This window comes from Chlamydomonas reinhardtii, chromosome 10, assembly GCF_000002595.2.
Source record: "Chlamydomonas reinhardtii strain CC-503 cw92 mt+ chromosome 10, whole genome shotgun sequence".
Classification (NCBI taxonomy): Eukaryota; Viridiplantae; Chlorophyta; class Chlorophyceae; order Chlamydomonadales; family Chlamydomonadaceae; genus Chlamydomonas; species Chlamydomonas reinhardtii.
Window position 1 is genome coordinate 2,197,507 of NC_057013.1, and position 28,000 is coordinate 2,225,506.

Here is a 28,000-nt window from a genome sequence, read left to right on the forward strand (position 1 = left end):
GACACCAGGGATGCGGAACCCGGAATCCCGGATGCGAGGCGCAACCCATGACAAGCCGACACGCAGGTGCAGAAGCTTGCGCTTAGGGAGGCTGGGCCAAGTAACCACACACACAACAAGTGTCAGTGCGGTGCCATGGGCACCATACAATTCATACAAGTGCTGTGTGTTAAACGCTTCATCCACTACTGCTCAGGGGATGCGTAATCCCCATGTGCATGAGCCCTCCTTAGGTCCAGATGCCAGTGGCGGCTCGCATTAAGCGGTCCGGCATAATTCCGTTCTGCTCCAAGTGATGCAGCTCTCGCCGTAAGACGCCCACAAAAGGCGAGGCAATGGCGCAACACATACGGTATTGCACAAACGTCCCTTCTGCAATGAAGCCTGGACCTTGAGCCCAAGTACTTACGACCACTCTCACATGCAGCCATGCTGGTATTTAAGCATTTCAGTGATGCTGGTAGTCGGGCTTCCAGACGCGCACCTCCGCCACCTTGTCTCGCAGCCGCTGCCACGCTGCCACCTCCGCAGCCGCCAGCTGTTCCGCAGCCTCGCCCAGCTGCATGTCCCAATGCACCTGGTGTCCGCACTCCTGGATGCTACTGCCGCCATTCCCTCCTAACTTGCTACAGCTGCCGCCTGCTTCAACCGTGGCGCCTTCGGCCTCGCCCGCCGTGCCGCTGCTTCCGCCCGTCCGCACCTCGCCGCCCCTCCATTCCACGGCGACCCCTTGACCCTGGTCACCACCCGCAGCTGCCCAGCCGCCCAAGGCACTCCATGCCGCCGCCCTATCATCGCTCAGCTCGACCGCCTCGTCGCTCAGCGCGCACGCCGCCTCCACCCAGGCGCAGAACGCCGCTGACAAGCCCGCCTTGCCCTCGTCATCATCCAGCGCCGCCTCCCGCTCCCGCATCTGCCGCACAGCCCGTCCCAGTGCGCGCCACACGGACCCGCTGAGCTCCCAGCCGGCCTCGCCGCCGGCATCGCCCGCAGTCTGCAGGAGCTGCAGCACCGGCAGGCTGCAGGCGTGCACGGCCAAGCGCAGCGTTGTCTCATCGCTGGCGAAAAAGGTGGGCCGCGGCCCCCGGCACGCGTGCAGCGCCGCAAGGGTTCCCACATCGCCCTTATGGGCGGCTATGGCTGCCAGCAGCTGCAGAGGGCTACCCCGGCCGACGCTGTCGTCCTCGCCACGAGCGCCGCTGGCGCCCACGTGCGGCAGGTTGTAGCAGAACCGGTCCGGCAGGGGACAGTCCCTAGCGAGCAGCCACTCCACCGCCTGCACGCAGCCGGCCTGAACCGCGGCCCGCGCCGCGGACTCGTGCAGCAGCAGCTGCCGGCCGTCGCCGCCGCCGCCGCCGTGCTGCACACACCACTCCAGCAGCGGCTCAGCATCGCCGCGCGCCGCGACCGCCGCCAGCGTGCTCGCCACCGGCCGGGCGCCGTGCTGCGTGCGCGCCTGCTCCAGCCAAGCCACATTGCACCCGCTTCCTACCGCAAGCACCAGGTCGGACTCGGTGCAGACCGCCTGCGCCAGCTTATCCCCCAGCCCCCGCTCAGCCAGCAGCTGCGGCAGCGGCAGGCTGGGTCCGCAGCACCACAGCCACCACAGGTGTAGCGGTGAGAACTCGGCACCAAACGTGTCCAGCGCCCATCGCATGACGTGGAGCTGGCGCGTGCGTGCAGCCCCAGCGACCGCCGACAGCACCCACGACCGCAGCCCGCCGTGGCCCTTGCGGGCAGCGTCCGGGCCCAGATCGCACTTGTTTTCGCGAATCCAGGCCTGCTCCTCCCTGGTCACGCTGGCCGTGTGCGGTTTCGACATCAGGAGCGCGTGCATGGCCTGCGGCGCAGGACACGAAGCACGTGTACGTACGTGCTTATCGGTAGCTGTACAACCATAATTGACCCAGGCTTCGGATGCCCACCGTGCGTCCAACGCGCGCGCATACACAAGTGCGCGTATGCCTCGATTCCCATTCATACCTATGTACGTACCTGCAAGGTGCCCAAGTGGCCCTTCTCCGCAAGCTGCCACTCGATGATGGTCCTGATGATGCAGTTGAACGTGAACTCGGGGCACTCGCGAGCCGTTTTGTTCTCCAGGTTGGGCCGGACCACCATCTCCATCACCGCCGCGTCCTCTAGCGGCAGAAGCATGACGTCGTCGATGACATCGGGAGCGCAGCCCCTGCGAGCGTGCGACAAAGCGACCAGCCTTGTTAGCCGGCCAGGAAAAATCAAATGGCCGGATCATATGAACAGGCGCGTGCGAGGCTGCAATAGGTTGCAGACGGTGCGGGAAGGCCAGGCCCAGTGCGGGAACACACAGCTTGCACAGCACGCAGCAACAGCAAGGTGTGACGCAATATTAGTCAGTGTCCTCTACATAGCATACCGTACACACATGTTGACATGCGCGACGGTACCGGCCAAGCTAGCGCACCCACCTATCTCGCAGCCACTCCAGCCGCTCCCGCATCTGAGGCCCGCTCAGCGGCCGCAACTCGACATGCATGTCTGACAGGCAGTCACCACACTCCACACAGGTCGCCTCTGCCGCCCCGCCTCCCCCCGCCGCCCTGCAGTCGCCACCGTACAGGCCCCCATGCCATTGCCGCAACAGCGTGTGTGCCCACTGTGCCGTCTCGCGCCAGCCTGGGAGCGGGCTGACCACGGCACACGCTAGCGCAAGCTCTGCGTGCCTAAGGCAACGGGGCTCGTAATTAGCGCAGCGCTGCAAAAGCTCCTGCATCTGGCTCAGGGGCAGGCCGTACGCGGCCGCGGCAACCAGGCGACTCAGCTCACTGTTGTTGAGCCTGATGGGGCGAGGCTGGTCGGGGAAGGCGGGCGCTGGGCGGGGTAGCTGTTGGGGGTGCTGCGCGTGCGCTGAGTGCCGCGGGCTGTCCTGCTGTGCTGCCGCCGGACCCTGTAGCTCGCCCTGCAGGCCGCCTGACCTGGCATCGCCCTCTGCGGCCTCCCCTTCCCCTCTCCCCCCTGCTTCTCCCTCCGCCTCCTCCTCCTCTTTCTCGTCTTCGTCGTCGTCGTCGTCGTCGTCCCCCTCCTCGTCCTCAGAGTCGCCGGACATGCTCTCAAACTCCAGGTACCCGCCGCTGCTCCGTTCGCCCACAGTGCTGAACAGCTGCATCACCGCCGCCACGGTGGCCACGCTGCCGCTCAAGGCGCCCGCCGTCAGCACATCCACAAAGTCCCAGGGGGCAGCCCGCCAGGACCAGCAGCTCCACCACGGCGGCATGGCCCGCGCCGGCCGCCATGAGCACTGTGTCCATGGTCCAGGGGCAGCCCAGCTGCAGCAGGGCTTCGCACACGCGCACGTGTCCCGCCTTCGCGGCCGCGGCAAAGACGTCCGCGGTGAGCGCGCAGCCCGCGGTGCCCACCGCCTGCGCCACGCCCGGGCCGCCGGCGAGCACGTGCAGGTTGTCCACACAGCCGCTGGCGGCCGTCAGGCACAGCAGCTGCCGCCGCTGAGCCAGCGGCAGCGAGCGCAGGCCGGACCAGCTGCCGAAGCGCAGCACGAAGGCATTGTGCGGCACCGGCTGCGACAGGCGCACGGCGGCGTGGCTGCTGAAGTGCGCTGCAAAGCTGCGGCAGAGCGGGCGCAGGATGCACGCCACTTCGTTGGGTGGCAGCGCCTCTGCAATGCGTTCTAGGAGCTCTCCAGGGAGGCTCGCCAGTGAGGAGTCTGAGGACTCAGGTGGCGTGTCGGAGGCCCTAAGCTCTGGTGACACGTCACTGGCTGCACGCTGCTGGGGCTCCCGGTGCGTAAGCGACTCGCTGCCCTTGTTCACAGTGTACACAAGGCGCGGCATGCCGGAAAGAGCGCGAAAAGGTTACCTTGCTAAATTCAGCTGCCAGAATGACCAAACGATATTGTGCTTGGCTAAAAATGTTTCTGGCCAAGGATTAAAGGACTAGAATCGATCTGGTTTGGTGGGCTTGCACTAGGGGTAATTTGCACCATGCCGCTTGTTGCCCGCGCCTTGGCGACTTGTACAATGTGCGGATAGTGAACCACGTTATGTTATGTAACACAAACATGTTCTGGGAGATGATGCCCGACTTGGGCATGCCAGGCCACGATACGGTACGCGTTCGGCGTTCCTCCCCTAGGAGTCCCTAGGCTCCCCTCCTCCCCATTCCTCAGCTGCCCAGCCCTGCCGGCCCGGGCCATGGTTGGGGCGCTGAGGCAAGGAGAGCCGGGGAAGGCCCCTTCCGGGGTTACGCTGCTTTTTGAAGCATATGATGGAACGCGTGGGCCGGGGGCCGTCGATTCAGCGCCTGTCAAGCCCCATCTCGACCAGCACGGCTATTGCATCTGAGTTAATAGATACGGTGACAGGAGGTTATTACAATCCATTCTGGCAAAGTCGTGCAAGCGCAGGTCGGCGAGGACCCGTCCCGGCGTTGTTTTGCTGAGTTCTTTGCCCCGGACTCCCGGAGCGAGCTAGGGCACACCGTATCATCTCTCGAAGCTTGTAACAATTAAATTACCGCACGAAACAACGTTTTGGGCTCGGGGGGCTCCAGAATGGCCGTCGTATGCAAGTGGGGACCGGTGGCGCCGGCCCTGCGGGCTCTCACCCTGGAGGACGTCCGTGCGGCCATGCAGCAGGTGGGGCCCAGCGCAGGGGTGCCCCTGGCCCAGCATGTCCGCCGCCACCGAGCTCGTGTCCGAGCTCAAGCGGTGGAACGAGGCCTTCGGCGAGGGCGGCAAGCGCAAGCAGGCCGCGCTGCCGTACTTAATGTGAGGCTGTGGGGGGGGGGAGGCGTGTGTGTGAAAGAAAGAGCTGGAGCTGCCTGCCGCCGGGTGGAGCAGGCGGCGGTGCCGATGCAACACGCTCGGTTCGCAATGAGAGCGACTCGGCAGTCCTAGGTGCACGACGCCGGTGCCACGCTTGCATTCATGGAGTCATGGGGGAGTTCATTCATGGAGTCAAGGCAGAGTCCGCTTTGCACACAGGCGTTCCAATTGTGCGCCCGCTGAGTGCTAAGCGTTGCCCAGGCTTGTAAGCAGGATGAAGCGATTTTGCTCAGGGGAGGGGGCCCTAGTTTAGATGCTCATACGATGAGGAGTTTGGGCCGGCGACCGGCGATGGGACGACACGGGTGCAGGGGTGCGGGCGTGTGGAGGACGCGGTTGAAGGACACCAGGGCTGACGTCGTGACTCAAGTGCACCAACTCCAATTAGTCTTCTCCAGCAGGTAAAAGCAGCTGGCTGGTGGGAGGCCCAAGGAGGAGGTCATCGTCAGCTGGGCAACGCCGACACTGGCTATGGAGGTTGCATCAGCAGGTCAGGTAGAGGTCCAAACCGGACGCTGCTACACCTGCTCGTGGACAAGTACGCGCACCTGGTGGTGTACGTGGACGAGTACTACACCAGCCAGGTGCGCATGTGCTCATAAATACTTGGCAGGGGCCGTTATGGGGCGCAAGCACTCAGCTGCATATGAAATGTGTAAATGCAGGTGTGCGCAAGCAACGTGTGGACAGCGTCTGCTCGGTAATAACGGGCAGCGCTGCCTGCAAGGGGTGATTCCGTTTGGTGGCTCGTGTGCCCGCGATGTCCAAGTGTGCCAACACTGCGGGACTGTGTGGGAAGTCTGGCACAGGTTCAGTCCGGTTCAGGGCGCCGGGTCAGGTATCAGACGGGCTCAGGTGCCGTCCGATTGAATGTTGCACCGCAGGGCCGTGACGCCAACTCTGCGACGAACATGCGGCACGCGCTGATGGAGATGCTGCTTGGTAGAGCGCGGCCTGCGGCCCTGCGCCGCGGTGGAGGCGGCGGCGATGGTGACGGTGGAGGGCCTGGCCCCATCATCATCATCATCAGCAGCAGCAGCGGCAAAGGGCCTGGCGGCAGCAGCCCTGGGCCCAGCAGTTGCGGCGTGCATGTGCGTGGCGGAGGGGGCGAGCAAGGCCACGTGGAGGAGGACAGCGCGGCGCCGCCCAAGAAGCGGCGCCGGCGCGCAGGTTGAGGCCGGCCGGTGTCTAGTTCGGGTCTTTGCTGCTGGCGAGCATAGCACCGCACAGTATGTGGTAGGCCGCAACAGTGAGGATTTCCTGCTGTTTGGTTGATTGCTGGCTGTGCTGTTGCTTGGCAGCGGGACACACCTTGGCACATGGCGGGCCATGCCTGTACGAACTGAACCCGGCTATTTCCGTGAGATGAGGCAGACGCTTGCGGCCTCAGACTAGAGACGTGGCGTGGGCTCAGCCCACTTTTCCCATACAAGGGGAACCACTATCTTGACTTGTGGATGACGACAAAGTACTGCTGAAGAGCGTCAGCACTGAGCTGCTACGGAACATTCAGGCAACAGGGACCCTGGAGGGGATCACCAGCGCGAGTGGGGCGGCTGTTACGAGGCGCTACGTGCGTGCGTGGCGGTCGGCGGGCAGGGAGGTGTGAAATGTCGTGGTTGAGGTAACACAAGGTAGGGGAGCGCAGCGCGCTGATTAGGGCGGCAGCGCTGGTCCGTTCGGCTGGTGCAGTAGTGGCACCATACCTGACTTTGGTCGGGTGTGCTATGCGCAAGGGGCAGTTGCTCGCTTTTGAGGAGCTGCGAGGGAAGGGGCTACGGCCGCGATCGAAGGGAGGCGCGGGCATTTCATGCCCAGACACGTAATGCCTCGTAGTATGCTGATCTGCTTTGATCGCGCCTCCGGACTCAAAGGAGTTAGTGGGGCCGCATGGACTTCAAGCCGTGTAACATGCTCATGCTCTTGTCGGCGCGCAAGCCGCAAGGCCGAGCATGCCTAAATTCGCGTAGGGGACTACAGGCAACGTCGCTTACCGTCTGCGAGATAGGTGAGGCTAGGCTAGAATGTGAGTAAAGCGGCGCAGCATACCACCATACCATACGTGTTGATGAATTATCGCGACAGGCTTGCTGCCATGAAGTGCAGCTGTCCAGGGTTTCGGCACGCTGCTGCCGTACGCAGGCAGGTCGGGCCAGCCCACTCTCTGAGACAAGCCTCACCGATAAAATTTTGAGGATTATCCCAGAATGCATCAGCCGGTGCTTGCCAAGGGGCTTGGAACGCGGCCCTAACAACTAACAAGTCAGGCGAAGACACGATCGGAGCGTGACCAAATGACTCTTTCCTGTAATAGCAGCCCCGTGCTCTTAGCCAGTGCGTCCCAAGAGTATAGAAATAGTTAGTATACTACCTCAGGCTTCAAGCAACGCGCCAGCTGCTCGGGGCGCCCGAACTGAACTAGGGGTAGCGTTCTGGGCCCACAGGCGCTAATTAGTTAAGCAATTGGTTGAGGCTCTTGCAAGGAACATCTGTAACAGAATTCTAGTCGCAACTACAGAAGTTCAGGACTTTGAGCAGAGAGCAGCAGAGCGAAGCATAGATGGGCCAGGGGCCCTCGTCGCCTCGTCGCCAGTACGAGGAGACGGGACGCCTTGGCGAGCTGACGTCGGGTAAAGAGGGGTGTCTGAACGGCCATGCTAGCATTTTTAGCTCAGCGAGCCCGGGACTGACGGGTTTCGCGCTCGACAGGTAATATGCAAGCAGCGCTGGTAGCTGAGAGTGTCCGAGCAACGTCTGTGGCATCGAGCGCTGCTAGCGTGGGACCCAGCAGCCTCGCAACGTCAACGCGACCGACGTCCCTCGCTCTGGAGGTAGGCCGCTCACACCTGCAAGCTGCTGGGTATCATTTTATTATGGTACAACAACCGTTTGGCTCCTCTTGCAGGTGACCACCGCGTCCTCAACGACGGTCCAGGTCGCTCCTCTTGCTCCAGCTTCGGCAGCTGTGCCTGCTGCGACCGCGCCCCCCGCCGCTCCGCAGCCCGCGGGTGCACCCCCTCAGCCGCAAAACGCTCCTCCGGCTCAACAGCCGTTGCAGCGGGGCACCTCGCACAAGTCAACTGCGCTCATTCCGGGATGGTCGCGTGCATGGTCGTCGCAAGCTCTGCAGCTGGAATGCCAAAAGGCGCACCAGCCGCAGCGGACCAGTAATGCACGCGATACTTACGCAGTATTGGAGCTGGAGGTGATGAAGTATGTTGCATACTGCGGAGGAATTACCGTCAAGTTTCGCATCGACGACCTGCACTACGGCCCCGTGGACAGTATAATTTGGGGCCTGGCGTCTACACGGGCGTGCCCTGCGCTCCAGGCACCTGCACAACCAGCCAGCACCCCGCAGCCGGCCACTACCAGCACGCCTCCTACCTCCACTGACGCAGCAGCTACTGCCGGCGAGCCGGCGGGGTCGGGCGCCTCCTCCGTAGCAGCGGGTTCACCCAGCAGCGCCACTGGCTCGCCGTCCTCAGCGGCCTCCAACGTTTCGGCCGGCGGAGCGAGCGGCCATCAGGCGGCACAGGTCGCGGCTGGCGGAGGCGGGGGTGGTGCAGCGCCGGCCTCCAGTGCAGCGGGTGCACCCAACACCCCTCCCGGCGCGGCCGCTCGTGGCGCCGACTCCCGGCCCAAAGTGCCGCGGTCGCAGGGTGTCTCCGTCATCCAGGGCTCTGCTGGCGCGGGGGCCAAGCCGCCCGCTGCTGCCGGCGTGCCGGTGGACAGCGTGTCGCGCAAGCCGCTGTACATGATCAGCTCCACCAGCACCAGCCGGCCCGTGGAGGCGGGCGACGTGCTCAGCCTGGAGCTGGCGCCGCGCGAGGACAAGCAGCCGGTCATCATGTCCACGCTGAAGCTGAACGGCGTGGTGCTGCTGCAGTCGTCGCTGCCGTGCAGCATTATCTCGGCGCTGCAGATGTACCCGTTTGTGACGGTGCTGCCGGGCATGTCGGTGTCGCTGCAAGAGGCCACCACGCCCAGCCCGCTGTACACCTGGTTCAGCCCCACACCCAACGGCGCGCCGGAGACGCAGCTGTGCGAGCTTGACACCTGCGTCAAGTACCACACCTCCGCCACCACGCCCGTCAACCTCAGCCCGCAGGGCACCGGCGCGGCGGTGGACTTCCACGGCTCCACCGTGTTCACCACCGGCCGCCACCGGTGGACGGTGCAACTGGACAACTACGGGCCGCATCCCACCCACATCTATGTGGGCATTGTGACGTCCTCCATGGACACGCCCGCCTCCAACGGCAGCAACATCCTAGCCAACTTCGCGGGGCCGCTGCGGTCGCTGACCAGCTCCAGCAGTGCAGCGTCAGCGGGCGCGGGGCCTTCCAGTGCTGGGCCCGGCGGCGTGCGGCCGGCGACGGGCGCGGGCGATGCGGCGGGGGATGCTGGGCCGTCGACGGCTGTGGCGGGCGTGGACGCGGCGCCGTCGGTGCCGCGGCCGCAGGGCAAATGGGGCGCCTGGATGCGGCTGCAAGGTTGGTGGCACTGGGAAGGAAGGGTGACGGCTTGATGGGCATGTGGTGCTGGGGCTGGCCACTTGAATATGCGTTAGTGCGGGCCGGTCGCGGTCGTGCGGCAGCTGGGGCTGAAGCTCCGACAGCGGCATTGACGTGTTTTCAATCCTACTGTACAGGAACGAACGCGGCCAACAACGCAAACCCATCGCCGCTGAACGCGCCGCCGCCGCCGCGTGACGGGCTTGCGCACTTTGCGGAGTCTAGCTCAGCACACTGCTTCATCACGGTGGACCTGGACCTGAACGCGGGCTACGTGCGGTTCTTCCGCAACGGCCACCTCATCGTGTCGGCCTTCACGGGCGTGTCGGCGCCGGTCTCTCCAGCCATCGCCTTCGTGCAGGTGCGGCACTGGCAGCGCTGGGTGCTGTTGGGTTCCTGCTGGTCCGAGGTGATTCCCGCAGTTGCTCAACCCCTGTGTTGCTGCTCGTGCCGCCGCTCTCCTGTCGCTTCCAGGCGCCGGGCCTGCACTGCCAGGCGGGCTTGGTGAATCTGACAAAGCTGCGGCAGCTGGACCTGCGCTGGAACAGCGAGAACTGCTCCGGCGACCTGCGCCTCAACGGTCACAGTGTGTCAAAGGTGTCGGAGGTCTATGGCGACTACTCCACGGTGCTGGCCAACCAGGGTAAGTGCTTGGCGGCCGGATTGGGAGGTCGCTTGCGTGTATGAGGGGGTGAGTGCGGGGGCTTGTGCCGGGCAGCAACCGGCCACCTGGGCATGTAGCGTTCAGGAGACCGCGTGTATTGCCAAGTGCAGTTCAGTCATGACCACCATATGCGAATCCATGCACAGGATTCATCTCCGGTGTGCACCTGTGGCTCATCAAGGTGAACAACCTGTCGGAGCCGGACTCCATCTTCATCGGCGTCTGCCGCGGCTGCATGCCGTTAGACCAGGACCCCCAGGACCTGCGGGACCGGACATACTACCTTTCTAACGGCGTGATTCGTGTGGGCGGCCGCCGCGTGGCGACCAACGTGGCCAACTTCCAAAAGGGCGACACCGTGGGCTGCGTGCTTGACGCGGACCAGGTATGTGGCTAAGGCAGAACAGGCATGGGCCCGGCTGGCATCCAGGCTTCCACTTTTCTACATCGCGGCAGCGGCCGCTGCGTTTGTTTCCACATGGCAACGCGAGCTCTTTGCTGCGTGCAGGGCGAGATCATCTTCTTCCGCAACGGCGTGGAGCAGGGCCGCGCGCGCGGCATCCGCGGCCGCCTGTACCCGTTCGTGTCGTGTGACAGCGAGGGCGATCAGATCACGCTGCTGGGCAGCTACAGCCTGCTGCTCAACCGCATCCCGCGCCACCTTGCCGACATGGAGTGGGACACGCAGCACCGCGGCCCCGACATCGAGCTGTCCTCCAACTGCCTAACCGCCACCAAGTCCACGTCCAATGGCCCCTCCACGGTGCGGGGCACCATCCAGTACAGCGGCACGGGCACGCACGAGTTCCACGTCATCTTGGACACGCTGGGCCCCGACGGCGTGTGGGTGGGCGTGGCGCCGCCGTCCATGGACCCCGCGCGCTGTGTGGGCGACACCAGCTGCGGCTGGGCGCTGCACTCGGACGGCGACAAGCGGTGAGTGCTTGCTTTTCACGCGCTGGATATCAGGGTTGGGCTGCGGCGGTGGCTTCGCGGATAGGCTTACATGGGAACAGCATGTGCAGGACCCGGGAGCTGAGTTTGCTTCCTGCTTTTTTCTGCAGGTACGACGGGCGTGAACAGGAGTTCACGCAGCCGTTCAAGAATGGCGACGTGCTCACTGTGTCGGTGAACCTGGCGGTGGGCTCCATCCGCTTCGCGCGCAACGGCACGCCGCTGGGCGCAGCGTTCGAGGGCGTGCGGGGGCCGCTGGTGGCGGCAGTGACCATGGGCAGCGAGGAGAGCAAGGTCACCATCCAAAACAGGCCCACCGTGCTCAACACGGGCGAGTACACGGGCGAGCTGAGGTAAGGGCGGTGGCGGCGGCAGTGGCAGTGACCAGCGTGGGGTGGCTGGACCGCAAAATCAGACGAACACTGAGAGAAGCACTGTGTTTCACGGCCGTGTGAGCTTGTGTACCTGACGTGCCCTGCACTTTTGCTTTCACTAACGCCCACAGGTGGGACGAGGCGCGCGCTGGCAAGGACCTGAACGTGATTGACGGCCTGACGGTGACCAAGATGTCCAATGAGGGCGGCGACTACGCCACGGTACTGGGCACGCTGTGCCTGGCCTCGGGGCAGCACAGCTGGAACGTGTACATCAACCACGTGGAGGACAGCAATCTGTTCATTGGCGTCAGTGTGGGCGGCCACGACCTCAACGCCGACCCGCAGGAGATGAAGCACCGCACCTACTACCTGTCCAACGGCACCATCCGCGTGGCGGGCAAGCTCATCACGCGCTGCGCCGAGCCCTACGCGGAGGGCGACCTCATTAGCGTGCAGCTAGACATGGACCAGCGCCACATCTCGTTCCTCAAGAACAACATGCTGCAGGGCGCGGGCGAAGGGCTGCCGGGTGAGCGCGGCTGAGGCGTTCGGTGGAACGGGGGCTGCGTGGTCGCTTGCCGCTTGCGCCTTTGCCGTCGGGTCTGTTGGGTGTACGGTCTTTGCTCTGTGGGCGTCAGGTTCATCGCCCTGATCATGTGTCTCCGTTTCACCAACGCCCAGCAGATGAAGTGTGGCCGTACGTGTCGCTGGACAACATCATGGACTCCATCACGCTGCACTCCAGCTCCATGTTCGTGGACCTGGCGCACAGCCTGCGCTGGAACCCGCAGAAGGCCTCCAAGCACGCGCTGCTCAGCGCCGACGGCCAGTCCTGCACGCTGCGCCCCGTCATCAGCCCCGCCACGGGCGCGGTGGAGGAGACCAGCGGCCAGGCGACGGTGATGGGGCTGCGCGAGTACTGCAAGACGGAGGTGCACAGCTGGATTGTGCGGCTGGAGCAGCAGCTGCCCTGCCAGCAGCCCGCTAACTTCCTGGTGGGCGTGGCGCCGCCCACCATGGAGCTGAACCGCTCGCTGGGCGAGGAGCACTGCGGCATCGGGCTGGACTACTTCGGCTACTTCTACGTCAACGGCCGCTACTTCCACGTCACCAACCTGTCCAACTGGTCCATGGTGGCCAAGCCCGTCAGGTGCGCGGGTATGGCAAGGCTGGGGCAGGGGTGAGAGTGGGTTTGGAGCGGCAGGGCTTTGCCGTTGGTATGAATATGCTAGTGAGGGCCATGACGTGGTCCATCCGATATGCTTGTGCGCAGGGGCTCCACGGCCAAGCATAAGGGCAAGGCCGCGCCCATCTTCACGTTTGTGGACGGCAAGTGCGAGGTGACGCTGACGCTGGACCTGAAGGTGAGCCGCACTCCCTGCTTACTGCAAGGCCTCACAAGAGGAGGTCTATGAAACCGAGTGCTGGTAAAACCGTACGCAAACACGGGGTGAACTGACTGGCTGGAGTGCACGATTGGTTGCAGGAGGGCACGCTCAAGTTCTCCCACGCCGGCCGTGCCATCGGCACCATCGCGGGCGTGAAGGGCCCACTGCACGCAGCCGTCACCATCACCAGCTCCCGGCAATCGGTGGGTCGTTCGTCGCTGCCGCACAGTACCGTAAAGAGATTGCGACAAAGTACTTTCTTGGTATGGCTTCTGCTTCCGTCCAGGCATATGCATCTTACCTGTCCCTCACCCTTTTGTACGGCACCCAGGCGTCGCTGGCGCCCGGCCCCATCGGCAAGTCGGAGCACACAAACGAGGAGCTGGTCAACATCCTCAAGGCCAAGGGCTGCATCATCCCGCCCCGCCTGGAGGCCGCCATGCTGGTCATCCCGCGCGACCTGTTCGTGCCCAAGGACCGGCACCGGGAGGCCTTCAGGCGCGTGCACCCACGTCCCCGCCCGGCTTGCATGCCTGCATGTATGCATGCCTGCAATGCGTTGCGCCTTCGCCTATGCCTTCGACTACGTGCGAATGTAACGTAAACGCGCTTCTTGCTGTCCGCAGGGACCAGAAGGTCACTGTGCGCATGTCGGACGGCTCCACCATGACGCTGCCGCCGCCCAGCTTCGTGGCCATGGCGCTGGAGAAGCTGGCGCTGGGCGCGGGGTCGGGGCCGGCGGGCAGCGGCATCAAGGGCGCCGCGTCGTTCCTGGACGTGGGCTGCGGCACCGGCTACGTGACTGCGCTGGCGGCGTGCCTGGTTGGCGACAAGGGTGAGGCCGCATACTGAGCTGGCGCCGCAGGGAAGCACCAATGCTTACTTCCGGTTGCCTCTGCCTCTGGCTTGTGTGTCAACGTACAGGCCTCGTGCACGGCATTGAGTGCGTGTCCTCGCGCCTGGAGGCCGCGCGCAGCAACATGAAGCAGCTGCGCGACCGGCTGTCCGTGCTAGACCGCACGCCCGGTTCCAGCATCGCCGTCACCACGCTGGCCACCAGCCCATCCAAGTAAGGGCCGCACAATATGCCACCTGTGCGCCCCTGCGGCTGCCTTCCGAGGCATGATATTAGTCCAGCCTCCACAAGCCCCACCCTAACGCATTGCGTGACGTGTCCCGGTAACTGCACAGGTGCGTTTCGTCCATTGAGCTCAGCCTCAGCAACGTGCTCATTCCCGAGTGCACGGACGGCACCACCTATGACGCCATCTACTGTGACGCCAGCCTGAGCGAGGAGGACCTGCCTACCTTCCTGTCGCTGCTCAAGCCCAACGGCCGCATGGTGGTGGTGATCGAGGAGGAGGCGCTGCTGGTGACGCGCTCCTCCAACCTGCACGACTTCGAGCGGGAGGTCGTCACGCACGTAAGTAGCTGTGCTGAGCTGAGCTGTGCTGTGCAATCGCCACGCGCCGAGCCGCAGGGCATGTTGACAAGGCTGTAGCAGCAAGCCTGCTTGACGGGGCATTTGGGCCGCTTGCTGCTTCATGTATCCCACACATTTGCGCCAAACCTGCAGGTGACCGGCGACTTTGGCGAGCTGGAGGACCCCACGCCCTGGGAGGTGCAGGAGGCCATCAGCCGCATCAAGGAGCGCGAGCGGCGGCGCGGCATCGAGGCGGCGCGCGCCGAGATAGCAGCCATCCGCTCCTTTGAGGCAGCGGAGATGCAGCAGCGGGTCAGCGCCGCCATGCAGCGCATCGGCGAGCTGGAGGGCGTGGTGGCGCGCAACAACCTGATGGCGCAGGCCGCCACGGCACCTGGTGGCGGCGCCGCCAATGGCGCGGCGGCGTCGAGCGCCGGCGTGCCGCTGGACCTGCTGGTGGGCGCGGGGAACCTGACGGTCACGGCGCCAATGCCGTCGCTTGCAGCTGCCAACTCGGCGCTGCGCTCGCCAGTGATGGTGAGCTCGCCGGCACGGCCGCATGCGGCTGCGCAGCACCCGCCGCGCTCGCCCATGGGCCCCGCCGGCGCGGCAGCGCTGCGGCTGTCGGGCGTGGACGACGTGCGCATGATGATGAAGGACAAGAGCCGCCGCGCCGCGGCTGGCATTGCTGCCGCCGCAGGCGGGCACAAACCCTCGCCGCGTGGCGGGCGGCGCGACTACAACGCCGGCGCCGCAGGCACCTCGGACAGCGCCTGGGACGAGCGCGAGCAGCGCGTGGGCGGCTTGCATACACGTAGCGGGCGCAACAAGTCGGGCGCGGGTAACGCCGCCTCGGGCGGCGGCCACGCGCACTACGGCGCGGACGACGAGCATGACCAGGCCACGGACGACTACGCGGACGGCGAGGACGACGTGGACGCCGCCGGGCTGCCGTTCGGGATGGACGTGGGTCTGCACGTGTCCATGCCGCAGACCACGTTTGACGACCTGCTGGACTCGGTGTCCACCGTACAGTCGTTCACGGTGGAGCAGGTGGAGGCGATGATGGTGGGCGGCAGTGCGCCGGTGACGGTGGAGGGGCGCGAGGTGTTCATGGGCACCTTCAAGGGCGTCAAGGTGCGCGTGTGGAAGGTGCCCATCAGCCACTCCGTCTCCTACCTGGAGCTGCGCCGCGCCTACAGCCGCTACTGCATCTCGCACCCCAACATCACCGCCGTGCTGGGCGTCTGCATCCAGCAAGCCACGCTGCCAATCGCCTGGGCCGAGGACGATGCGCCCGCATCCCCCGCCATCTCGGCGCCAGCATCTGCGCCCACCTCCCGCGCGGCCACGCCGCAGCGGCCTAGCCACGCGCCGGGCACGGCACCGCGGAGCCCATTCAAGCCGCCCTCGCTGCCGCTGCTTGACGAGATGGGCAGCATGGGTGCGCACAGCGACCGGCACACGCCCCTGCTGCACCAGCAGCACCAGGTGCTGTGGGTGGTGGAGGAGGCGTTCGGTGAGGAGTCGCTGCACACACGCCTGGAGCGCGGCCTGATCAGCTGGCAGCAGGTGGTGCGCGTGGGCTCCGACATCTGCAAGGCGCTGGCGTTCCTGCAGGACCTGCGCCCCACCGGCGGCGCCGCCGGCACGGACTTGCAGACGCCAGCTGGCGACGCGGGGCCGTCCTCGCAGGGCATGTTCGAGGGCGCCGCTCAGCAGCAGCCCGGCGTGCTGCTGCTGTCGCCGCACGCGCTGCGCTCGCTGGTGTCGCCCGCCAACGTGCAGGTGGACGCGCAGCAGTGCAAGCTCAGCATGCTGCCGGTGCTGCTCAATCAACTAGAAGCGGCGCTGGGGCCGCTGGGCGACGGCGGCGGCAGCCTGCTGACCGGCATGGGCACCTGTTACACGCCCGCCGCGTCAGCCATGCCGCCGCCTTCCACCACCGGCGCCGCGGGCGGCGGCGGTCCCATCCCGCCCACGCCGCTCCACTGCGACATGGCCTACACCGACCCTGCGGCGCTCTTCACAGTGCCCGACTCGACCAGCCCCACCAGCTTCTACGCCTTCGGCGTGGTGCTGCTGCAGCTGCTGACGGAACAGGGTCCGCTGGGGCTGCTGTCGGCGGTGCGCGAGGCGCGCGCGTCCGGCACGCTCAGCAACCTGGTGCCGCGGCTGCCGGCCACGGCGGACATGGCGGCGTGGGCCGAGACCTTCTCAGCGCTGGCGCTGCGCTGCGCCGTGCCCGGCGGCGTTACGTCGCTGGAGAGCGAGGTGCTGCCGGCGCTGGAGGAGCTGGGGGCGCGGCTTGTGACCCTGGGCTCGGCGGCCACGCTGAGCTGGGAGCAGGTGGAGGAAATGCTGATGTTGCCACTGCAGCCGCGGCCCATGGCGGGGCCGGGGCAGGCGGGCGGCGGCGGCAGTGGGCTGATGGACGCGGTGCATCGGCGCTGGGTGCGGCAAGACTTCCGCATGCGGCGCAAGATGTTCCTGCAGGAGGTGGCCAAGCTGGCTGCGGACGGGCCAGTCCACAAGCTGGAGGTGCGCGAGAGCCTGTCGGTGCTGCTGTTCCTGCCTAGCGCAGAAGCATTTTGTTGTGTTAGAGGCATCTGGTTCTGCATGCGCTTCCCGTGATGTCTTCATCTTGTGTGTCCCGCAACCACAGATCCGGCGCAACCGCTGCTTCAAGGACAGCGTGGCCATCTTTGCGGGCAAGGGCCACGCGGTGTGGCGGCAGCCGCTCAAGGTGACCTTCATCGGCGAGGCGGGCATGGACAGCGGCGGCGTGACGCGCGAGTGGTTCTCCACGCTCTCCTCCGCCATCTCGCGCGGCTCGCCCGAGCTCTTCTACACCGCCGGGCCGCAGCGCAACCAGCTGTACGTCACGCCCACTTCCTCCTCCCCCGCGCACCTCAAGAAGTTCGCCTTCGTGGGGCTGTTCATGGCCAAAGCCATCGTGGAGAGCGCGGCGCGCGGCAAGGAGCTGGGCCCCATCACGCTCAACCTGCCGCTGTGCGAGCCGTTCTGGAAGCTGCTGCTGGGCAACCCGCTCAGCCTTGTCGACCTGCAGCAGCTGGACCCCACCGAGTTCCGCTCGCTCATGTCCATCCTGTCGATGGACATCGACGGTCTCATCTTCGAGAACTTTGTGTGGGCGTTCCAGCACCCCAGTGCCAGCAGCGCCGCCGCGGCCGCGGGCAACATGTTCGCGAGCGCAGGTGGGTAAAGTGCTGTTGAGCACTTTCTTGTGATTGCAATTGGATAGAAGGGGCGCTTAGAATGAACGGCGTCAGGTCTACAGCCTAGTGCAGGGCTGGGAGCTGACATGTATAATGAGTTGCCACTCCCTTCTCCGCAGTGCCAGCCGTCTCCACGGCAGCCGGCGGCGCGGCGGACAATGAGGTGTCGACGCCCACAAACGCGGGCGCGGCGGTGTCGGCGATGGCCGCCGCCTCGCCCTTCGCCTGCTGTGACAACGACGATGTCTGCGCCAACGCCATTCCGCTCAAACCCGGCGGCAAGCACATCAAGGTGCGCTACGGCTTCGAGCCGTATGCGGCATGGTGCGGGGCGGGACTAGTGGTGGCTGGTGTGATCAGTACACACGCTGCTGTCCGACACGCTGCTGCTCATGTGCAGGTGACGAACTCAACCAAGCGCGAGTATGTGCTGCTCAAGGCGCACAAAATGCTGGTGGGCGCGGTGGAGTCGCAGATGAGCGCGCTCATTGACGCCTTCCACTCGCTCATCCCGCGCGACCTGCTGGACAAGTACGCGTTCAGCAGCATGGAGATGCAGCTGCTGGTGTGCGGCGAGCAGCGCATTGACATCCAGGACCTCAAGCGGCACTGCAAGTGAGTGCGCTCTCTCTGCCCCGCGCCAACCAAATCGTTTGTACTGCTTGCTTGCACTGTGTTGTCGCTACCGTTGCTGTTAACCCATGATACACTGGGATACTCTGTTTACCAACCTGCCGTCGTGTTACCACCCTTTTCTCGTGCCCCCCTCTCCCCGCACCCCCTCCACCTCAACCTACATACTAGGTACGAGGACGGCTACACGGGCAGGGAGGACATTATCGCGTGGTTCTGGGACGTGGCCGAGTCCTTAGACGACGTGCAGCGCCGCCAGCTGCTGCAGTTTTGGTCCGGCAGCGACGGCATGCCCGCCGAGGGCTTCGGCTCCATGGACCCCGCGTTCCACATGGTGGCGGTGGAGCGCATGTACGACGCCAACGACACCACCGCACGCCTGCCCGCCGCGCACACGTGCTTCCGCCAGCTGGACCTGCCGCGTTACGTGTCTAGGGACGAGCTGCGCGAGAAGATCCTGTGCGCCATCACCATCGGCCAGGGCTACATGGCGTTGTCCTAGCGGGGCGCTGCCTGGAACAAAAATTAGACATATTTGGACGGGTGCTGAGCCGGCTGCAGCTGGTGCGGCCTGCCAGTGTGCATCATAGAAGCTGGGGCAGTCGAGGGCTGGAGGTAGTGTGGCGCCTTACATTTGATGTGCGGGTTTAAGGCGCAGCAGCACGGATGTTGGCGTGCATGCTCGGATTCCACCTCCCTAGTCGGATTTGTGTATTGTGTATGTGTATTGTGTATGAGACCGGATGGGCAACTGATAACATTTATCGGATATTGGACTGCTTGCCGCTTACCAAAGCCATACCTGCACAACGCGACCGTCACAACGGCTCCCTCTGTAATGTTACTTTTGACAGTCGTATTGTTCGGCGGTGGCGCGGTGCCTGTAGCGCCGCAGCACGGTAACAAGCGTGCCTGTGTACCAGGGCCCAGGGGCTGACTGGGCGCCGTATGTTGCACACCTTACATTGCATTGGAAAGGGGAGGCGGCGGCAGCACCACAAGACTCACAAAACGTGTAGTCGTATTTGCGTATGGACCACTTGCGATACTGACCACTGCAGTTGCGCCAGTGTGGAAGGCCTGACGGCGCGCAAGTCCCTGAGACAAGCCCCAGCTCGTCACTTAGTCCTTTACGGCGTTTCCTGCTTCAGCCACTTGCAGTACCGGTAGCCACTGGCCCACTGCTGGTATGCTGCCCTGTGCTGCCCGCACGGGCCGTATGCCGGCCAAATCGTCTCTGCACCTCCCCGCACGTACCCTCCACGTCAGGCTTACTGTTGCCCTGTCGCTCCCTTATTCCCCTACCATGATAGCCCTGCAGCCCTTGCATCTTGACAGCCGCATGCAGTGCCGGGTCGTGATGCTCTCTTAGGTTACACAGAATATGCGCGCACAATCATAACGCGCTCTCTTCTGGCCCAGCGACGCAGGCTGTCAAGGTACGAATAAAGCAGCTCTCACCCACACTCGTGACGTTCATCGCCGGCATAGCGCAATCAGCGTTCTATTGGTCCGAGCCTAGAACAGAGACGGGCCAAAAATTTACCGCGGGACAACAGCATCCGCGTCCAAAAAATGCAATAATCTACACAGGCCCGCAGAATTGCACACGGCCAAAACACCGGGGTATCACACCCGTCCGCCCGCCTCTACCACTGTACATCCCCCATTCATAGAGCCCCACGTGGCGAACGAGGCGTCACATGATGGCGAGCCGCTACTCAAGCAAGAGCAACCTCCCCAGGCAGTTTACTTCTCGCCGGTGACGGACTTGACGAACGCTGCAGGTGGAAAGTAACACAGTTGACTGTAAGAACGTGCAGACATGGGGGCGGAATGGAGCAATGGAATGCCCACTGGCAGATGCATCAGCAGGAATACCTGGCGCCGTCACAACCTGAACTACCTAACGCACAGTCTAAACCATGCTAATACCGTCTTTCTCGGACTTTTGCAAATGCTCACCGTCAATGCTCTTCTTGACGCTCTCGCTGCGCACAGGTGTGGAAAACAGGAGGGCAGACAAGGTTTCAGGCTGAGCAGAATGCCTACAGTTTGCGCTAGAGTTGCGTTGTTGCACATGCATTTCGTTGCAGAGACTACGGCTTACCGCTCAGCGGGGTCAGTGAAGTAGCGGTAGGTGAACAGACCGGTGACGGCCACACCGATCAGCTGCAGGCCCTTGTTGACCTGCGTGCAGCCAAGCGACAAACGCGACGGTAAAGCCAAACGGTGTCTGGCACGGGTGCCTGGTCACACCCGGCAGCAGCCTGGACTCACGATGGGGATCTTGTCAACAGCGTCGATGGTGGCGCCGATGGCAATCTGAGCCACGATGACACCAACGATGATGGCAATGGCAGCAGGCTTCTCCGAGTCGTCGGTGCTCTCCCACTTGCCCTGTGTGCGTGCCAGGGGTATTGCAGCGTGCAGGGTCAGCTCAAAACAAGCCACACGCCAAGCACAGAATGACAGCGAGCATAGGCCCGCAACCTTTGACAAAAAGCGCGAGGAACGCTTCCATTTCCTTGCCTGCTGGCCTTCTGCAAGCCCCCCTCCCAGGAAGCCAGCGCCCAGCGCTTCGACTTGCGCGTACATCAAATACAATGCTAGAATACGACAAATGCGTCAAGCTTTGAGTGAAGTGTCGAAGGTGCAAGCCATCAATCACAAAATCAAGAGGCACGCTTCGCTTCCCGCCAGCACGGTGAGTGACCGGGGCAACGTACACAGCAAGGCTAATAATGGTATAGGCACACGGCTAATTTGAGTTCTGTCACCCATCCTCGCCAGCTCGAACTGCCTGCAAGTCCCCAACCAGTCGCTTACCTGCACTTGCTTCAGGACCTCCTCGGCCTGCTTCTGGAGCTTGACGGAGGGATCCTCAGCCGAGGTCGAGCTCTCGGGCTCAGCGCGCACCAGAACGGCACCTGTACACGACGAGGATCGTCGGGGTCAGGACAGGGGCTCCGGAAGCGCGCAACATCCTCTGAAACCGCAAGTCTGCGGCGCTCACGCTTGTTAACGGGCACCGGCAGAGCAGCCGAGCGAGCCACGGCGCGGACACCCCTGTGCAAGCGCAAGCGCATCAGCGCACATCTCAGTGATAGCGATGCAGGTTCCTGTCAGGCCTGAAGTCGCGCGGGACGGTGTTCCGAAGAGCTAAAGACAGTGGTTGGTCAGCTTAACAGGCAACAAAGACCTATTCGAGGAGCTAGCAGTCTACTTACTTGCGCGCGGGCAGAGTGGTCACGGTAGAGGCCTTCAGCATCATTTTTGGCAGGGTTGTTCAGAGGTTCGGTGTAAAGGATAACCGTGTTTTAGTGCAGCGCGGGTTTGGCACGTTGCCGCGGTCGGTTTTGAACCGGGAGGAGGGTTCGCGGGATTGGGCCGCTGGTCACTGTTCCTGCGTGAGTCCCAAGTCGCAGATTTCACGCGTTCCTTATGTATCACCTTGTCTCATGCACTTTACAACAATGACTTAACTCTAAAAGTAAGTCATATTGTCGTGGGCTCGCGCCCGGCAACATCAATTCGGCAAGTCCGAGTTCGCCGGGCGCAAGACACAGTATATCGCGTCGCTATTCTTTAAGGTTGCGATATTACAAAGAAGGGACAATCCGACCAAGCAAGGGTGCCCGTGCACCCAGGTCAAGTCCGCAGAGGTCCATGGGCAGGACCGATCAATCGCGTCGCTGCACCTTTCTAAGTTCTGAAACTTGCAACGAGTACATTTAGTGCAATGTTATACGTTTAAGCTATAAGCCCGTTGCGCACAGCCCGAGTCTGCATGTTGCCTCAAATGCGTCACTGAAACACTCGAAATTCCTCCCGCTGTGAGCTGCGTAGCATTTGTTGATAAATAAATACCTCTTTCAATTACTCGGCACATGTTTAGCCGAAATCTCGCGCCCATTGATTCTCAAGTTCGCGCACCACGTCTACCCCGACTAGTTCTATGTCTAAATCAATTGAGCGACCTTGGCAGCCATAGCAAGCAGCGCGGGGCCAGCCGGCAGGCTCCGACAAGTCCGCACCCTCCTCCCTCCTGTGGCCCAAGCCTCCCCTCACGGCCGATGGGCTCGGATATGCACAATGCAACTTTCTATAAGCCACTTGGCGGACGCAGTTCTTGGATACCTTATTGGGGCGCGGCATCGCCAGCTGCCGCGGTCGGGGTGCGCGCCCTGTCCTGCTACGCGCGCGCGAAATGCTTAAGGCTTTTGTATACATGAAGCAAATGTGTATCTGATAGCGTCGTCGGGTGCAGCAAAGGGTCAGCAACAAGAATGCTATTGCAGAACAGACGCGCGAGAGGCGGGAAAGGCCTGGATCCAGCATGCCCCGCGAATCCCCGTGCCCCACCCGCAGGCCTGGCCCGCCCCTCCCCGAGTTGGACCTCTCCCGTGCATCCTTTCCCGGATGTTTTATAGCACTTTTGCTTAAATAGTTGAAGTATTTATGCCTGCACTTGGCCCATCTTAATTTTGCCACGGAGTAGCTCGATGAACGAACCAGCCCCGACGTGACACTGTTCAGCATCGCAGGTGTTTATAATAGCTGTTCTTGATGCACGTTTAACAACCACAATATTTGCGCGTGCTATCTCGCGCTGTCGTTGTCCGAGTCCCTGTCCCCGTCGATTGCAACTTGTCCTCGCCGATTGCCCAGCTCTGTGCCAATTTGTATTTAGCTACCACCAACAAACAGACTTGGTTGCAGAGGCAGCCGAAACAGAGCCGGCGATTAGGCTGGCCGCGATTAGAACCGGACTCTGCGGACTTGAACCCAGGTCAAGAGGGACCATCTCCGGCCCGAAAGGAAACCACCCTCCCCCCAGTTGGCTACCGACCTTCCACAACCGTGCAACAGGTCTTCGCGTAATGCGTGTCTCGGCAGCTGCACAGCGAGTCGAAGCTAAGCCCAAGCCCGCCAAAGCCCCACCAACGTACAGCAAACCGCACTAGCGCACGAGGCGCAATCAAACCGGCGAGGCGTCAACGCAGGTACACCGGGCACGTAGTCCGGCGACGCCCACGTCGACGCCCCACACCCACAGCGCACACACCAGAGGCACACCGCTCCCACCACCCACGAGCAAATTAAGGCGAGGGGGGCGGGGAGCCCACATCATCAGGCAACACTAGCAGCACACAGTCACCCGCACCCCGCGAGAGGAACGGATGGTGCGCAGGCACCGTGGCCCAGGCTTTCGGGCGGAGGCCGAGACTGACATTCTTTAAGGATGCGAATTACAATTGAAGGGACAGTCCGACAAGCGGGGGCACACCGTACCCACGCCGCGAGGGACCGTCTCCGGCCCAGAGAGAAACACCCACCCCCTGGTTGACTGCCGACCTTCATAGCGTTACGCGCATGAGTCGAAGCCAAGCCGAAGCCCGCCAAAGCCCCACCGCCACGTAACACCCCTCATCTCGTTTAGGTCTTTTGGCGGCAGCGCCAACGCAAAACAAGGCACGACAGGCCAGTGGTCTGCCGACAGCCCCATCAAACGCAAGCACCACACAAATATCACGTCCGAAGACGATGGCTGGCGTCAGAGACGCGCAATGTCTTGGCCCGAAGGCCCATGTCTGATAGTCTGTGCCGAGGCACAACTGGAACCGGAAGCCAAGCCGAAACACCACCAAGCCACAGCACACCACAGCCCCTCTCAAAGGGCCGCACCACCCGCCATCCGTCCAACCAACGACCCAGGCCGACCCTCCACACAAGCCCCAGCGGCACTCGGAGACGAGAAGAGCCAACAGTCGCCCGGGCGCCCGGGCAACAGCCGCCCGTGCACACACACCCCAAACCCGGGACTACCCGACTGCGGTCACCACGCGCCTACCGGTCCGTGAACCGTATGCTGCGAGCTAAAACCCCCAGGGCTAAAATCTGCAGAGCCAGGAAGACCGCAGACAGAGACGACGGCTGACTGGGCGCCACGAGGAAAGACGCCGAGGAGCACACAGGCGAGGCACCGATGCGCCAGCCGTTGCGCCGGGCCAAGGGCGACCACGAGGGCTACCCACTACCTGCAAACACAGAAACCACTGACAACACAACACCGAAGAACCCATGCGACCAGCCGCCCGCGGGCCGCCATGGAACTTCGAACCCAAAGCTCGGCGCTGAGCGCCTGTCTGAACCCCAACCCTGTCTGAACCAATCTGAGAAAAGCGCCCGGAACAGGCGACAAAAATTCGGAAACGAAAGCCAAGGTCGACAACTAAGATGTTGTGCGCCCCCACGCGAGCAAAGGCTCGCGGGCTAGGGGTTGAGCCCTAGAGGCTACGTTATATCATTCTTTAAGGTTGCGATATTACAAAGAAGGGACAATCCGACCAAGCAAGGGTGCCCGTGCACCCAGGTCAAGAGGGACCATCTCCGGCCCGAAAGGAAACCACCCTCCCCCCAGTTGGCTACCGACCTTCCACAACCGTGCAACAGGTCTTCGCGTAATGCGTGTCTCGGCAGCTGCACAGCGAGTCGAAGCTAAGCCCAAGCCCGCCAAAGCCCCACCAACGTACAGCAAACCGCACTAGCGCACGAGGCGCAATCAAACCGGCGAGGCGTCAACGCAGGTACACCGGGCACGTAGTCCGGCGACGCCCACGTCGACGCCCCACACCCACAGCGCACACACCAGAGGCACACCGCTCCCACCACCCACGAGCAAATTAAGGCGAGGGGGGCGGGGAGCCCACATCATCAGGCAACACTAGCAGCACACAGTCACCCGCACCCCGCGAGAGGAACGGATGGTGCGCAGGCACCGTGGCCCAGGCTTTCGGGCGGAGGCCGAGACTGACATATGATTGCAGCCGGCCCCAGAAATCAGCAATAACGGACACACTGATGCGCATGACTTCCGCCGACGTCAGAGCCCGACGCACACGCAAGCCAGTCATAATCACCTGCTGCCGGCCCGAGTCAAGGGCAGACAGCGCAGCCAAACACACTACATCCCACACCGGCGGCGCCAGCCCAGCAGGCGGCTGCACCAGCCAAAGGTCAGCACGGGAGAAACAGTCATCAGCCGTGTCAGGAGGGGACCCCAGCATTGCCACAGCCATGTTCTCCCGCAGCGCCCGAGCAACAACACAGTCCCAAAAGTAGTGCCGGCGGTCCCCATCACACATATCCCGCCCACACGCCCGGCACAGGGGCATTGCCACCCCAGCTGCACGCTGGGCGGCATTTTTGGGGAACGACCAGCACGCATTGGCCGCCACCCGCCACAACGCTTCCTTGTGATAATTTTCCCATTTTAACGCCCACAAACGGGCCAGAGTGCCGGCAAAGGCGCCGGCAGCCGCAAGCGCGCCGTCCGCAGAAACACCAGCATCACGCACATACAACAAATGTTTAGACCGCAGCGCCGCAACCTGGGGGCCCAGTTGCATGGCCGTTCCTGCCTTCACGGAGTAGTTCAACAGCAGCAGAGGCGGGCCCCCGTCCAGGACCCAGCCCAGTCCCCGCACCACCTGGGTCAAGGCCCCCGCCGCCGCCTGTCGCACGGCATCCGCAGGAAGCGGCATGACCCACGCCCGCCCGCGAGCCAGTCGAGCCGCACGCGCCGCGGCCTCCCAGCCACCTGGGAGCAAGGCCACCGCCGCGGCTATGCGTTCCGCCGCCGCCAGGGGCGACGCCGGCCCCAGGAGCGGCGACGGCAGGTGCCGCCGAGGTCCCCATCCAAGCACAGGCCGCCACACGCTCGTCAAGTACAAGTCCAACATCGCCTCACCAAACCTGGTGCCCCACCCACCCGGGCGGGTGTGGGCAGCACGCACGGCCTCTAACTGGTCATGCGCCGCCACCAACTGTCCCACATACACAAGGCCCGGCAGGGCAAATAAATCGGCAAACGCCACGTCAAAAGTCTGTGCACCATCACACAGTGCCGGATTCGCCCACAACGGCACATGATACACCCAGCCCCCAGCCGCGGGCGGCGCCACCAACGTGATAGGCGGCAAGTGGGCGACCGCCCCCAACAGACGCAAAAACGGTTTGCATTCAGGCGTAACCAACTTGTCCAAAACACGGGACGGGTCGCACCGCACCAACAGGCGCAGGGGCGTGGCCGCTGGATGGCGTGCCCGCAGCCAAGCCTCCGCCACCTTCGTCCATGGCGGCACAAACGCCAGCAACCCACACGCGCCCAGCACACACCGCACCGCCAGTCCAGCTTGCCGCGCCTGCACGTGCAGCTGAAGAGGCAGCAGCCCTACACCACCCAGAGCCGGCGGCACCTGCATGATGTCAAGGGACACCCCCACCGGACGAGCATGGGGTGCGACCGCATACTTAGCCGGCGACAGCCGCCGATCAACAACCGCCGCCACCTGGCCTAACAACTTGCCAACCGGCGCCCACGGCGACGGGAAGCCCGCAAACTCCAGATGGTACAGGACCTTGCTAAGGGCATATGCCGAGGCCGCCGCCGCTCGCCCAAACATCGAAACAGGCATACGCACAATCAAGCCAAGCACCCCCACCACCCCGTCAAAAGCCACTGGCGGGGTGGCCAGTCTTCCAATCACCAAAGTGCACCCAAGAGCGACATTTGCAGGTGTTGACCACACGCCAACCCGGAGGCAGGGGGGGCCCAGCCACAGCTGCTGGCGCCACCCCCAAACCCGCGGAGGTGCCCAACACCAGTAGCTCCACTTTAGACATGTTAAGCCGCTGCCCCGACGCACACCGAAAAACGTCCATGTCCGCCAGGAACCCCGGCACAGCCTGCATGCCCGCGAGAAACGGCGTACAATCATCCGCATATTGGACGCCAAAGCCGAGGCCAGACCAGCAAGCACGCCATGCCCCTTACTGCGCAGCCACGACAACAGGGCTTGCGCAATGGCGAGGTACAGCAGCGGGGCCAGCGGGCACCCTTGCCGGACTCCTGCCGCCAGCGGCACCCAACCAGACACACGTCCATTAACCAGCGCCGCCCCACGCGTGTCAGTCAGCAGCCGCGACACCCACGTCAAGAAGCCGGCCCCCACGCCCATACGTTCAAGGCAGGCGAGGAGAAACGACCGGTCCACCGTATCATACGCCTTGTAAAAGTCTAGGAAGGCCGCCACACCAGAATTCTGTCCCGCCGCTTTCAGCAACCCAGGAGTCAGTTGCAGCAGCAGTATATTATCAGCAATGCGGCGGTCAGACAGGAAGGCAGTTTGCTCAGGGTCGATGACGCGCCCAAACACAGGTTGCAAGCGCCGACACAGCACACGTGCAAGGGTGCGATAATCAGTATCCGTGAGGGTAATGGGGCGATAGTTAGAGGGCTCCAGGGGATCCCCCGCCTTGTAGAAAAATGTCCACACACCATCCAGAAACCCACCAGGGACCCCTGCCCCCTCGCCAACAGCAGTAAACACATCAGCCAGCACAGGTGAGAAGTCACTTTCATAGTACTGATACAACTCCACGGGAATGCCGTCAGGGCCCGCGGCGCGCCCCGCCGGCGCGGCGGCCAACGCAGCGCGCACCTCCGCGGCGGTGACGGCAAGTTGCCCGAGTTGCGCGGCTTCCTCCGTCGTGCAGCGGCGGCCGTGTTGCTGCAGCGCGGCCAGCACTTGCGCGCGGGCGGCTGGGGCAGGCGGCGGCGCCGCACAGACGTCTTGCCAGTAGGTTGCCATGACCTGGCCCATCACGGTTGGGTCCGAGGTAGCGCTGCCATCGGGGCGTTTGAGCCGGGCTATGGTACGCGGCCCACCTGACGGGCGCAGCATGCGGGTCAGCACCGGGCATGGCTTTTCCCCACCCCGTAACCACTCGTGACGCGTGCGGCGCGCCGCCCCCGCGGCAGCCTGCACCGCGGCGGTGGCGGCGGCACACCGCGCGCGCACCGCCGCCGCTGCGGCCTCCGGCAGCGCCGCACCGACCTCCACTGCGGCCGCGGCGGCAGCAGCAGCCGCGAGCGCACGCGCTTCTTCCTCACTGGCTGCAATGCGGCGGACGGGGGGATC

At 63.7% G+C, this 28,000-nt stretch overlaps 4 protein-coding genes across 6 annotated transcripts; 2 read left to right on the plus strand and 2 right to left on the minus strand.

Annotated features, from left to right (window-relative positions):
* Window positions 1–20: 20 nt before the first annotated feature.
* Window positions 21–4,026, minus strand: CHLRE_10g433850v5 (uncharacterized protein). Its single transcript, XM_043066687.1, has 4 exons — window positions 3,342–4,026; window positions 2,448–3,277; window positions 1,996–2,188; window positions 21–1,840 (listed from the first exon to the last, which is right to left on the minus strand). Exons 1-4 carry the CDS (start codon window positions 3,825–3,827, stop codon window positions 449–451), a joined length of 2,901 nt encoding a protein of 966 aa, XP_042920084.1. The 5' UTR covers window positions 3,828–4,026; the 3' UTR covers window positions 21–448.
* A 340-nt stretch (window positions 4,027–4,366) lies between these two features.
* CHLRE_10g433866v5 (uncharacterized protein) lies at window positions 4,367–6,741 on the plus strand. Of its 2 annotated transcripts, none has more exons than XM_043066688.1 (4): window positions 4,367–4,762; window positions 5,218–5,403; window positions 5,485–5,519; window positions 5,704–6,741. In XM_043066688.1, exons 1-4 carry the CDS (start codon window positions 4,547–4,549, stop codon window positions 5,744–5,746), a joined length of 480 nt encoding a protein of 159 aa, XP_042920086.1. In that variant the 5' UTR covers window positions 4,367–4,546; the 3' UTR covers window positions 5,747–6,741. The 2 variants fall into 2 exon arrangements, with proteins under 2 accessions (XP_042920086.1, XP_042920085.1); XM_043066689.1 differs by having other exon boundaries at window positions 5,221–5,403.
* A 285-nt stretch (window positions 6,742–7,026) lies between these two features.
* CHLRE_10g433900v5 (uncharacterized protein) lies at window positions 7,027–18,948 on the plus strand. 2 transcript variants are annotated; one of them, XM_043066690.1, is made up of 21 exons: window positions 7,027–7,449; window positions 7,529–7,650; window positions 7,725–9,315; window positions 9,474–9,697; window positions 9,811–9,979; window positions 10,147–10,385; window positions 10,509–10,936; window positions 11,065–11,307; window positions 11,460–11,860; window positions 12,013–12,481; window positions 12,605–12,695; window positions 12,818–12,922; window positions 13,051–13,217; window positions 13,346–13,554; window positions 13,644–13,788; window positions 13,911–14,142; window positions 14,296–16,683; window positions 16,808–17,360; window positions 17,501–17,673; window positions 17,782–17,996; window positions 18,186–18,948. In XM_043066690.1, the coding sequence occupies exons 1-21, from the start codon at window positions 7,380–7,382 to the stop codon at window positions 18,514–18,516; spliced, it is 8,565 nt and encodes a 2,854-aa protein (XP_042920088.1). In that variant the 5' UTR covers window positions 7,027–7,379; the 3' UTR covers window positions 18,517–18,948. The 2 variants fall into 2 exon arrangements, with proteins under 2 accessions (XP_042920088.1, XP_042920087.1); XM_043066691.1 differs by having other exon boundaries at window positions 12,016–12,481.
* Window positions 18,949–18,962: 14 nt separating this feature from the next.
* CHLRE_10g433950v5 (uncharacterized protein) lies at window positions 18,963–21,746 on the minus strand. Its single transcript, XM_001691448.2, has 7 exons — window positions 21,245–21,746; window positions 21,031–21,083; window positions 20,844–20,944; window positions 20,295–20,414; window positions 20,125–20,204; window positions 19,980–20,005; window positions 18,963–19,795 (listed from the first exon to the last, which is right to left on the minus strand). The coding sequence occupies exons 1-7, from the start codon at window positions 21,286–21,288 to the stop codon at window positions 19,764–19,766; spliced, it is 456 nt and encodes a 151-aa protein (XP_001691500.1). The 5' UTR covers window positions 21,289–21,746; the 3' UTR covers window positions 18,963–19,763.
* Between the last annotated feature and the right edge of the window lie 6,254 nt (window positions 21,747–28,000).